General features: G+C 46.5%; 1 protein-coding gene across 1 annotated transcript; it reads left to right on the top strand.

The window, feature by feature from the left end:
- Nucleotides 1-8,715: 8,715 nt before the first annotated feature.
- Nucleotides 8,716-8,903, top strand: LOC140598267 (large ribosomal subunit protein eL39-like). The gene has a single exon (XM_072752863.1). The coding sequence runs from the start codon at nucleotides 8,716-8,718 to the stop codon at nucleotides 8,869-8,871; it is 156 nt and encodes a 51-aa protein (XP_072608964.1). The 3' UTR covers nucleotides 8,872-8,903.
- The last annotated feature ends 3,725 nt before the right edge of the window (nucleotides 8,904-12,628 follow it).

Here is a 12,628-nt window from a genome sequence, read left to right as displayed (position 1 = left end):
AGAGATGGGCCCATCTAAGAAAAGCAGAAGGCGCGCTTCCCTCTGAAACATCCCCCACCCCCAAAGGAAGAACCATTCACCCACACAGCACAGCTTCACTTCTTGATAAAATATAACAAATGAGATTCTACAGGTGGCACTGGGAGCCCCAGAGACCTCCATCCCCAGGACCATTCCCTGCTCTGTGGGGCCAGAAATCCACGGGGCCTGGACACATGCCCACCTGGAGCCCACAACTCCCCTTTAGACCCCGCCCTGGGTGCCAGATTCTGGAATCCCCTCCCCAAACCACCAATTCCACTTCCAGGGCCCCACATGGTCTCATGCCTGCACCTGTCCTCCTGAGAGCCGACCCCACGGCTGGGGGCATACCCCCCAGGACAGAAGGGTGGTGAGGGAGGTGTTTGCCAGGAGTGTGGGTATCTGTGTGTTTGCCCACAAGAACCCTCGCAGTGCCAGGAGCAGCTGAGATGGAAAGAGAATCAGGTGGGGTGACACTCTGGGAGGCTATCCCAGATAGATGGCAAAAAACAATGTACCAGGAAGAACGGGGAGGAGGGTCGGGACAGATGGAGCACCCAGAGGTAGGGGGACAAAAGGAGAAAGGGGGGAGGGGCAGGTTAATGGAGACCCACAAGGGGACCCCCCTGTGACAGTCCATGAGGGGTGACACAGCTTGCCCAAGGGTAGTGACAAAGGAGACTCATTCATTCATTCAACCAAAGTATCCCTCACTGGACCCCTCTCCACACTCCTGCCTCTGAAAGTTGCTAGTGCCAGCAGTCAGCCCTGGGGCCTCCCTGTTCTGGTTGCTCATGGTTCTTGGCTTTAGATGCCACCTCTGCCTCGGCGACTCCCAAATGGACACCTTCAGCGTAGAACTCTCTCTGGAGCTCTGGACCAACACACTCAACTTTTTTTTCTTAAGATTTTATTTATTTATTCATGAGAGACACGGAAAGAGAGGCAGAGACACAGGCAGAGGGAGAAGCAGGCTCCCTGCAGGGAGCCCGATGTGGGACTCAATCCCAGGACCCTGGGATCACACCCTGAGCGAAGGCAGATGCTCAACCACTGAGCCCAAACACATCCAACTTTACCACTTCCCCCTGGAAGTCTCATGGACATCCCCATGTAGCATGGTCCTCCCTCCTTCTAAAACCCACTCCCTTCCCGCCTTGCCTGTCTCGGTGGGCAGCAGCTCTGGCGGCTCTCTGGGAGTCAGGCCAGTAGCTTCAGAGCCATGTGAGGATTCCCCAGCAAAGCCCACAGCACTACCTCCAGGAGACACCCAGAGTCCAGCCACTTCTCTCGACCTCCAGGGCTGGGTACCTTGGTCCACGAGGAGCTCTTGCCCAATTACCCAACATAGCTTCTTCACTGAGCTCCCCAATTAGCCCCCAGGCTCCCCTTTAGCCTCCTCACCACACAGTAGCCAAAACAATCCTTTTAAAACCTAAGTCAAGGGGCAGCCTGGGTGGCTCAGCGGTTTAGCACCACCTTCAGCCCAGGGTGTGATCCTGGAGTCCAGGGATCGAGTCCCGTGTCAGGCTCCCTGCATGGAGCCTGCTTCTCCCTGTGTCTCTGCCTCTCCCTTTGTGTCTCTCATGAATAAATAAATAAAATCTTTAATAAAAAAAATAAAAAATAAAACCTAAGTCAAGCGGGACACCTGAGTGGCTCAGTGGTTGAGTGTCTGCCTTTGGTTCAGTTTGTGATCTCGGAGGACTGCCTGGGATCAAGTCCTGCATTGGGCTCCCTGCGAGGAGCCTGCTTCTGTCTCTGCCTACATCTCTGCCTCAATCTGTCTCTCATAAATAAATAAATACAATCTTTTTAAAAAATAAATAAAACCTAAGTCAAGTCATGCACCTGCTCAAAACCCCACCACGGCTCCCATCTACCTCAGGGCCAAAGCCAGAGAGGCCCTTTTTAATTTTTTAAAAGATTTTATTTATTTATTCATGAGAGACACACAGAGAGAGGCAGAGACACAGGCAGAGGGAGAAGCAGGTTCCTTTCGAGGAGCCTGATGCGGGACTTGATCCCAGAACCTGGGATCACGACCTGAGCCAAAGTCAGACTTTCAACCACTGAGCCATCCGGGTGCCCCAGAGAGGCCTTTTGATGGCCTGGAAGCCCCTACCTGAGTCGTACCAGCTGTTCTGACCACATCTCCTGCTACCTGCCCTCTGCCAGGCCGTGCACTGAATGCCTTTTCCTTGCAGGGAGCAGGCCACCCCACCGCGGGCCTCAAGGTTTGCTGTCTTCCCTGCCCAGAGCATTCTTCCCTCTGCTATCAACGGGCTTGGCTCCCTTGTCTCCTTCAGTGACTCCAATGTCACCTTCTCAGTGTCCCTGTCTAAAATTACAAGCTGTCTCCTCCTCCCTCACCTGTCCCTGCCTGCTCTTTCTCCAGAGCACCCGTCACCCTGTGACATAGGATATTGCACTTCTTTGCTCATTATCTGACTCCCCACACCAGGACATACATTCCCTGAGGATAAACACTGCTTGAAGAACACAATACATAAACTCCCTGCTTTCATTCGTTAGCCACTCTGGTAGAAAGATGGTAAGTTAATGTGTTAGGCTGATAATGGCCCCAAAGATATCCAGGTCCCAAGCCCTAGAAACTTGTAAATATTGCTGCATTATAGGCTTCTCAAGCTGCCATAGCCAAGTACTACATTCTGGGGAGAGAGGGGGGCTTAAACAACAGAATTTATTTTCTCACAGTTCTGGAGCCCAGAAGTCCAAGAGCAAGGTGTTGGCAGGGTTGGTTACTTCTGAGACCCCATTCCTTGGCTTCTTCTTTCCCCTCTGTCTTCACGCTGTCTTCACTCGGTGCCAATCTGTTCCTAATCTCTTCTTATAAGGACACCAGTCAGATTGGATCGGAACCCACTCTAATGACCTCATTTTAACTTAATTGCCTCTTTAAAGGCTCTATCTCCAAACACAGTCACATTCTGAGGTATTGGAGACTGAAGACTTCCACATATGAATTTTGCAGAGATACAATTCAGCCCCTAATGCTTCCCATATAATGCTCTTATATGGGAAAAGAGTCTTTGCAGATATGATTCAGTTAAGGATCAGAAGATGGGATTATCCTGGTGGGCACTAAATGCCATCACAAGTATCCTTATAACAATCTGGACAAACTATGCTAACAAACTGGGACAACCCAGAAGAAATGGATAAATTCCTAGAAACACACAACTGAGCAAGACTGAATCACTCACGAAGAAAGAGAAAACCTGAGAAGATGAGTAACAAGGAGATTGAATCAATAATCAAAATTCTCCCAGCAGGGATGCCAGTGGGGTGGCTCAGTAGTGGAGCCTCTGCCTTCGGCCCAGGGCATGATCCTGGGGTCCTGGGATTGAGTCCCACATTGGGCTCCCTACAGGGAGCCTGCCTCTCCCTCTGCCTGTGTCTCTGCCTCTCTGTATGTCTCTCATGAATAAATAAATAAAATCTTTAAGAAAATAAAAATTTAAAAATATAAAAAATTTTAAAAAAAATTCTCCCAACAAAGAAAAAGCCCAGGACCAGATGGCTTCACTGGTCAATTCTACCAAACATTTAAAGAATTAACACCTATCCTACAGAAAGTCTCCCCCAACACACCCCTCACACACACAAAAAAAAAAAAAAAAATGGAGGAGGGGGGAATATTTCCAAGTTTATTCTAAGAGGCCACTGATACAAACACCAGACAAAAACACAAGAAGAGAAAACTACAAAGAAGGGACATCAGCAAGATGCAGAACATACACACACACACACACACACACAAAGATGCAGAACACAGCCTCATCCACACCCCCACAGAGACGTGTATTTGGCAGCCATTCACATTCAGAGACCAAACTGCCCTTGTGGGAGCTGGTAGGAGGTGAAACCTCAGTGGAGCCCATGACCCAGAATGCCCATTTTTTAAAAAGACTTATGTACTTAAGACAGAGAGAGAGAAAGAGAGAGGGTGTGGGGGGGAGGGAAACTTCAAGCAGACTCCCCGCTGAGGGCAGAGCCCAACGCAGGGCTCCATGTCATGACCCATGAGATCATGACCTGAGCCAAAACCAAGAGTTGGATGCTCAACCAACTGAACCACCCAGGTGCCCCACACAATGACCAGTTCTATAAGGTAGATTCACAAGCTAGTGGCAGGCCTATCAGCTGTGGTCCCAGCTGCAGAGCAGTAGCTATGAGCTTGGCACCACCCTGCTTCTCCATGACCCTGGCACGAGCCCCTCCACCAAAGGATCCAGGAGGGGTAATGCCCATCCAGCCCCCAGTAACAGGCCTGCTGGCCTTGGACCTGACTATAGGGACAATTTCATGACTTGGCTGCAGCTCCACGGTACCATGGCCTGGAAGCAGTCTTGCCCACCCAAGGACCAGCCCAATATCACAACAGAAGCCACACCCATCCATGCCCTGACAACTGCAGACCCCACCATGGGCCCAACAAATGAGATCCAGCTGCTGCCCCACTATAACACAACCCCAGAGACAGACCCATAAATCCAGGGAACTGGAAGGGAAAGGTCTATTGTTATTAAAATGAGTCTGTAAAGACTGGAAGGGGCATCTGATCCTTCAGTGCTGAGACACCCATGTTAAGGCTACACAGATCATGAAGAATTAGGTAAACACAACACCACCAAAGGAAACTAATAAAGCTCCTGTAACCAACTCTAAAGAAATGTAGAGCCATGAATTACTTGACAGAGAATGCAAAATAATTGTCTTAAAGAAGCTCAGAAGAAAAAAAAAAGAAAGAAGAAAGAAAGAAAGAAAAGAAAGAAAGAAAGAAAAAAAGAAAGAAAGAAAGAAAGAAGCTCAGTGAGCTGTAAGAGAACACCAATAAGCAACTAAACAAAATCAGGAAAATAATACATGAACAAAATTAGTTCAACAAACTGCCTAGGTGGCTCAGCCACTCTTTTTTTAGTCCAGGTCATGATCTTGGGGTACTAGGGTTGAGCTCCCAGCTCAACAGGGAGTCTGCTTGTCCCTCTCCTCTGCTCGTTCCCCACTCCCCGCCACTTTCTCTCTCTCAGATAATTTTTTTAAAAAAAGAAAGATCAACAAAACTAAAAGTTGGTTTTCTGAAAAGATAAACAATATTGACAAACCTTAATTAGATTAGCTAAGAAACCAAGAGAGAGGACTCAGATAAATAAAATTAGAAATCAAACAGGAGACATTACCACTACCATAGAAATGCAAAGGATCATAATTAACTACTATGAATAATTATGTGCCAACAAGGAAATCCTATCATTTGCTATGACGTGGAAGAATCTGGAGGACATTATGCTAAATAAAATAAGCCAGACACACAGAGACAAATATTCCATGATATCACTTATATGTGGAATTTAAAAAAGTCAACTTCATAGAAGCAAAGAGTAGAGTGGTGGTTGCCAGGGGCTGGGGTTTGGGGAAAACAAAGAAATGTTGGCCAAAGGGTACAAAGTTTCAGTTACCCAGATAAACAAGTTCTGAAGATGTAATGTACAGCGCGGTACATATAATAAATAATCCTGTATTGTATACTCAAAATTTGCTAAAAGTAGACCTTTTTTTTAAAGATTTTATCTATTTATTCATGAGAGACACAGAGAAAGAGGCAGAGATACAGGCAGAGGGAGAAGCAGGCTCCCTGGAGGGAGCTCGACGTGGGACTCAATCCTGGATCCCAAGATCATGCCCTGAGCCAAAGGCAGACACTCACCCACTGAGCCACCCAGGCACCCCACTGAGAGTAGACCTTAAAGTGTTCTTACCACACACATACACACAAAGTAAGCCTATCAGTGAGGCAAATGCTAATCAGCTCGACTGCAGTGAACATTTAATTATATATGTATATGAAAACATCACATTGTACGATTCAAATATATACAATTTTTATTTGTCAATTATGTCTCAAAATAGCTGGTAATTTTAACTGATTTACTGATTGACTTTTCAGGGGAAACACTAATATCTCTAATGAATAATGACACAATAATCCTCAACAAAATACTATCAAACTGAATATAATAATACATTAAAAGGATCATTCACCAAGACCAAGCAGAATTTATTCCTGGAATGCAAGGATGGTTTGACATATGAAATCAATCAATATAATATACTAAATTAACAAAATAAAGGACAAAAGTCACATAATCACTTCAATAGATGCAAGAAAAGCATCAACAAAATTCAATTCCCTTTCATGATAAAAAACCACTCAAAAAAAAAAAAAAAAAACTAGGAATAGAAGAAAGCTAATTCTACACACCAAAGGCCACAACCCTCATCATACTCAATGGTGAAAGACTGGAAGGTTTCCCTCTAAAATCAGGAATATGAATGTCCACTCACCACTTTTACTTAACATAATATTGGAAGTCCTAGCCAGAACAAGTAAGCAAGGAAAAGAAATAAAAGGCATCTAAATTTTAAAAAGCAGGGACACCTGGGCAGTTCAGCGGCTGAGTGCCTGCCTTTGGCCCAGGGCGTGATCCTGGAGTCCCGGGATGGAGTCCCTCATCGGGCTCCCTGCATGGAGCCTGCTTCTCTCTCTGCCTATGTCTCTGCCCCTCTCTCTCTCTCTCTCTCTCTCATGAATAAATAAAATCTTTTTTAAAAAAATAAAAAGTAAAACGGGCTCATGGTGGCAGAGTTGGTTAAGCGTCTGACTCTTGATTTCAGCTCAGGTCATGATCTCAGGGTTGTGGGATCAAACCCCAATTGGGTTCCACACTCTAGCAGCGTCTTCTTGAAATTTTCTCTCCCTCCCCTCTGCCCCTCCTGCTTGTGCTCTCTCTCTATATATAATATAGATAAATCCTAAAAAAAAAAAAAAAAGGTAAAATTATCTGTTCACGGATTACATGATCTTATATGTAGAAAACCCTAAAGATTAAACATACACACACACAACTTTTTAGAAGTAATAAATGGGGACACCTGGGTGGCTCAATGGTTGAGCATCTGCCTTTGGCTCAGGGTGTGATCTCGGGATTCGGGATCGAGTCCCACATCCAGCTCCCTGCAATGAGCCTGCTTCTCTCTCTGCCTATGTCTCTGCCTCTCTCTCTCTGTATCTCTCATGAATAAATAACTAAAATCTTTTTTAAAAAGTGATAAATGAATTCAGCAAAGTTGTAGCATACAAACTTAACACAAAGAAATTAGTTGCATGGGGAGCCTGGGTGGCTCACTCAATTAAGTATCTTACTTGAGCTCAGGTCTTGATCTCAGGGTCATGAGTTTAAGCCCTGCGTTGGCATGGAGCCTACTTTAAAAAAAAGAGAGAATGAAAAAGAAAGAGCAATCAGTTGCTAATAAAATCAGAAAAACAAAAAATAATTTTAAAAATTAAAAGTAAGGCATGCCCAGGTGGCTCAGTGGTTAAGCATCCACCTTTTGGCTCAGGTCGTGATCCTGGAGTCCTGGGATCAAGTACCACATCGGGCTCCCTGTGAGGAGCCTGCTTCTCCCTCTGCCTATGTCTCTGTCTTTCTGTGTGTGTCTCTCATGAATACATAAATAAAACTCTTAAAAAAAAAAAAATAACAAAGTTGAAAGACTAATATGTCCTGATCTCAAATATGTTACAAAGCTACAGTAATCAAAACAATGTGGTACTGGCATAAAAATAAACATATAGATCAGTAGAACAGAATAGATAGCCCTGAAATAAACCTTCACATATTTTGTCAAATGATCATGGACAAGGGTGCGGAGACCATTCAATGGAGAAAGGACAATCTCTTCAAAGAATGGTACTGGGATATCCACGTGAAAAAGAAATCATGTCTTACACTATATATGATAATTAACTTAAAATGTAAGACCAGAAACTATGCGTTTCTTCTAGGAAACCTCTATGTTTCCCCTAGAAGATATATAAGGAAAACCTCCATGATGTTGGACTTGGCAGCAATTTCTTACATATGATACCAAAAGCACAGGCAATTAAAAAAAAAAGACAAATGGGACTACATCAAACTTAAAACTTTTATGCATCAAAGTACACAATCAACAGAGTGAAAGGCAATCTACAGAAAATGAATGCAAATTCTATATAAGATAAAGGTCTAATATACCAAATATATAAAGAACTTGTACAACTCACCAACAAAAAAAAAACCAAAATAACCTGATTTAACAATGGGCAAAGGGAGGGCACCTAGGTGGCTCAGTCACTTAAGCATCCTATTCTTATTCTAGCTCAGGTCTTGATCTCAGGGTCATGAGTTTGGGCCCTGCATTGGGCTCCATGCTAATCGTGGAGCTTCCTTAAAAGAAAAAAAAAAATGGTTAAGATGGTAAATTTATATTATGTGCTATTTACTGCAATTTTTAAAAAAAGAAGGTAGAAGAGGAAAGGCACTAGATTCTCCTCCAGAGTCTCCTGAAGGAGTGCAGCCTTTGATTTGATTTCAGACTCCTGGTGTCTGAACTAGGAGAAAATTAATCTCTGTCGTTTCTTAATCTGCTCCCCCACACACATACCCATGTTCACTTAAGCCGAGGTTCTGGCAATTTGCTACAGCAGCCCCAGGGAACGGTCAATAAAGGATTTTCTCTAATGTCAGAGTATCAGGAAGGGGCACCTGGCTGGTTTCGCTGGAAGAGTTATGAGTTCAGCTCTCTCCTTTCTGCCGTCATCCTGGTTGCGTGTGGCTGACTGTGATCGCCATGTCTTCTCACAAGACTTTCAGAATCAAGCGATTCCTGGCCAAGAAACAAAAGCAGAATCGTCCTATTCCCCGGTGGATTCGGATGAAAACTGGTAATAAAATCAGGTACAACTCTAAGAGGAGACACTGGAGAAGAACCAAGCTGGGTCTATGAGGAAGCATCGCACATCATGAAATAGCAAACATAATTGGCACACATATTTAAGCCGCATGGAGATCACATATTCCTATCCTATCAATATGGAAACATCCTTCCTACCTGGCCAATAGACATGTCTTATCAGGGGAATGATTTTCACTGTTACTATGCCTCTATCCCAGTAGGTTGGTTCAGTAATAAATGTGAGACCTTTCAGCTGAGCTGCTGTTGTGTCCTGATTTGTGAAGTACTGAATTCCCCCTCCTGTCAGATCTCACACAGCAGTGTCTGATAGAACTTTCTGCAGTGATAGAAATGGCCCTTGACAATGAAGTATTTAAAGTGTGGCTAGGGGACGCCTGTGTGGCTCTGTCTGCTAAGCGTCTGCCTTTGGCTCAGGTCTTGACGGGGAGTCAGCATGTCTCCCTCTCTCTGCTCCTCCCCCTGCTCATGTGCTTTCTCTCAAATAAAATCTTAAAAAAAAAAAGAGTTATGAGTTCAAACTCCATGTTGGGTGTGGAGATTACTAAAAATAAATAAATAAATAAATAAATAAATAAATAAATAAATAAATAAGCTTTTAAAAATACATTTTTAAAAATTAAAAAGAAATGAAAGCCAGGAAAGAAGATAAAGAGTGAGAAAGAATGTTAAGTTATCAGGATAGGTAGGGACATCTGACCTACAGTTAAAGACCCTGAGATGATGAGCATATGCTTAGGAAGTCAGAACAACAAAGAGATACACCTGGTTACCAAAAGTGAGCAAGGAGAGAATAAAACCAAAGTAGCCAGGGGCTATGTCCTGTAAAGATGAAAGAAAGGGGTTTGGGTTCATTTTTCTTTTAAAGACTTTATTTATTTATTCATGAGAGACACACAGAGAGAGGCAGAAACATAGGCAGAGGGAGAAGTAGGCTCCCTGCGGGGAGCCTGATAGGGACTGGATCCCCGGACCACTGAGCCACCCAGGTGCCCCAAGGGCTTTGGGTTTAAAAGCAAGAAAAGGGGCAGCCCGGGTGGCTCAGCAGTTTGGTGCCTGCCTTCAGCCCAGGGTGTGATCCTAGAGACCTGGGATCAAGTCCCATGTCAGGTTCCCTACATGGAACCTGCTTCTCCCTCTGCCTGTGTCTCTGTCTCTCTCTGTGTCTCTCATTAATAAATAAATAAAAATCTTTAAAAAAAAAAAAAAGGCAAGAAAAGGCCACACTTTGACCCATGTGTTCAGAGGCTCCAAGGGGTAATAGGTGGACATGAGCTGGACATGAGCTGGGGACTATCACACTGTGCACCCAGCTAGACCAGGGAGGAGGAGGGGTAAAATTCCGGATATATTTTGTACAGAAAGTCAATAGATTTGCCGATGGATCAGATATCTGCAAGGGGCAGTGGGAGAGATTGAGAGAAGCCAAGGCCACCTGCTAGTTTTGGCCTGAACCACTAGATGAAGGTGGTGTTACAGAGATGAACACCTGTGGAGGAAGAGCTCCAGGCACACAGTTCCGGCCTAGACGCACTGAGTGTGAGGTGCCAGTGACAGCTGGGTCAAAGACAGGGCAGGGGAGTCACTGACCTGCATGTCTGGGTATGGTCAACCAGAGTGGGCAAGAAGGGGACAGACTGTGCCTAACCGCAGGGAGCCCGTGATACCAGCTCTTTTTGTCCCTAGGCTAGGACAGCCCAGGCTCAGGCCCCTGCCCTGGATGACAGTCTTGGGCTCATACTATGACAGTGTCTCCAAGGAGCTTTTTGCTTGTCACCAGCTTGTGTTTAGCCAGGCACCAGTGTAGCAAGTTTGGATAAATCCCGATCACTGACCTGGGGTAAAGGAGCCTTTGCAACAGAGCTCTTGACCCCTCATCTAGAAAATTTTTATCGTGAACCCCCATCATTAAAATATTTTTGAGCAACCATCATGTATGTATATATATATACATACATATATATTATATATATATATATATATATATACGTTTGCCACTTGAATGGCAAACAGGCACCCAAAACTTAACACATCCAAGTCAGGCTCTGAATTTGCTCCCCACCACACACAAGTACTCATATTCACTTGCAAATTATAGACATACGGGACTACACAAATAAAATATGTTCATCACATAACCATGCAAAAGCAGAGTTTAAGAGTCCTCAAAAGATAAGAAAAAAAAAAAAAACAGTATTTGAAAGGTTATATTATTTAAAAGTACAAAATTCCTGGGTGGCTCAGTGGTTAAGCGTCTGCCTTCGGCTCAGGTCACAAGTCCCGGGATCCAGTCCCACTTCAGGCTCCCTACTATAAGGGGAGCCTGCTTCTCCCTCTCCCTCTGCCTCTGCCTGCCACTCCCCTTACTTGTGCTCTCTCTGTCAAATAAATAAATAAAATCTTATTAAAAATTAATAAAAGTAAAAAGTTCCTCTTTTGCTAAAAAAATTTAATACCTTATATGAGCAATGCGACTGAATGCATCGGATCTGAAGAGCCACTCATTGGTTCTATCAGGATAGAAGTGCCAGCTCCATCTTTTTTGTTAGTCTTGTATTAGCATTGTCTTCAACCTCTGCTTTCTTTTCAGGAATCTTTGGCAGCCTCGAGTCCATTGTACCAGCTTTTGTTTTGTTAAAACTTGACAACATCACCACGGCCCTTCAAGGTTCATTCTGTGGTGCCGTCCTCCACCCTGCACTATGGCCCTCTCCCAAAGCCATCTGACCAACAGATAGAGGAAGGGCACCAACACCGATCTAAATATTACGCATTTTAAAAGCCCAGCTTCTTCCTTATCAAAAATTAAAATTCTAATATCTTCTCGCATCCCCAGGTAACTGTTTTTGCACCCAGGAGTGAGTGCCCTTGCCTTGCAGGCCATGGGCTGCGGGCCCTGGCTAGACGAGTCTAGACAAACACGTTATGCAGAGCCCAAGTCTGGGCAGCTGTGCCCGGACACCCTTGTTTACTGGGTGTACCTAGGCACGTGGTTCAAGCTCTCCACTCACCACCTTTCTGCCCTGGGATCAAGTGGGAGTGTCTAAAGGGAGGAAGGGTCACCCCCTCCCCAGGTCCAGCATACTGGGATTCTCCCCCTTTAGGCAGGGTCGTCCTCTTCTTCAGTGCTAGGCTGGGGACCTGTGCTTTGGGGACAGCCCGCTTGCCCCGGCCACCTCACCCAGCCCAAACCCTGTTCAGGGCAGCGCCAGCTCCAGATCTCGGGCACGCGAAAGGGCAGACCCTGCGCAGATTCGCCCCTCTCCAGATCCTCCTCTTGCAGCTCCCTGCCTAGCCGGTGAGGGCCCGAGACGAGACGTCACTGCAGGCCTGAGAGGGCGGGGCCTGGCAGGCGCCCACCTCGGCCCCAGGGCCCACACCGCCTCCTCCAGCTCGGGGCTGGGCCACGGGGGCGCCCCTCTCCGGGCCTGTGCATCTCCCTCGGTGCCGCCTCGGAGCACGCCTCCCCTGCGAGGCCGCCGACCCCGGCTTACGGTCCCGGCGTCGCGGCGCCCTGCGGGGACCCGGCGCTCGCGCGACGATGAATGAAAGGGCGGGGCGGGCGCCGCCGAGGGCGCGGGGCGGGGCCGCGCAGGGCAGCTGGGCCGCTCGCCCGCGCCCCGCCCCGCCCTCGTGCCGCAGCTCCAGGCCCCGCCCCGGCCCGCCCCTCCGCTCGCTCCCTGGGCGGCCGCGGCTCGGAGCCGGTGCCGGACCCGGTGTCCGAGAGGCGGCGGCCGCGCCGCGAGCCCCGAGCGCACCCCGGCCCGGCCCGCGCCCTCCGCCTCCCGGG

This window comes from Vulpes vulpes, chromosome 3 (genome assembly GCF_048418805.1).
Source record: "Vulpes vulpes isolate BD-2025 chromosome 3, VulVul3, whole genome shotgun sequence".
NCBI lineage: Eukaryota > Metazoa > Chordata > Mammalia > Carnivora > Canidae > Vulpes > Vulpes vulpes.
The sequence above is the reverse complement of the archived record's forward strand: the minus strand, read 5'-3'. Positions and strand labels throughout refer to the sequence as shown.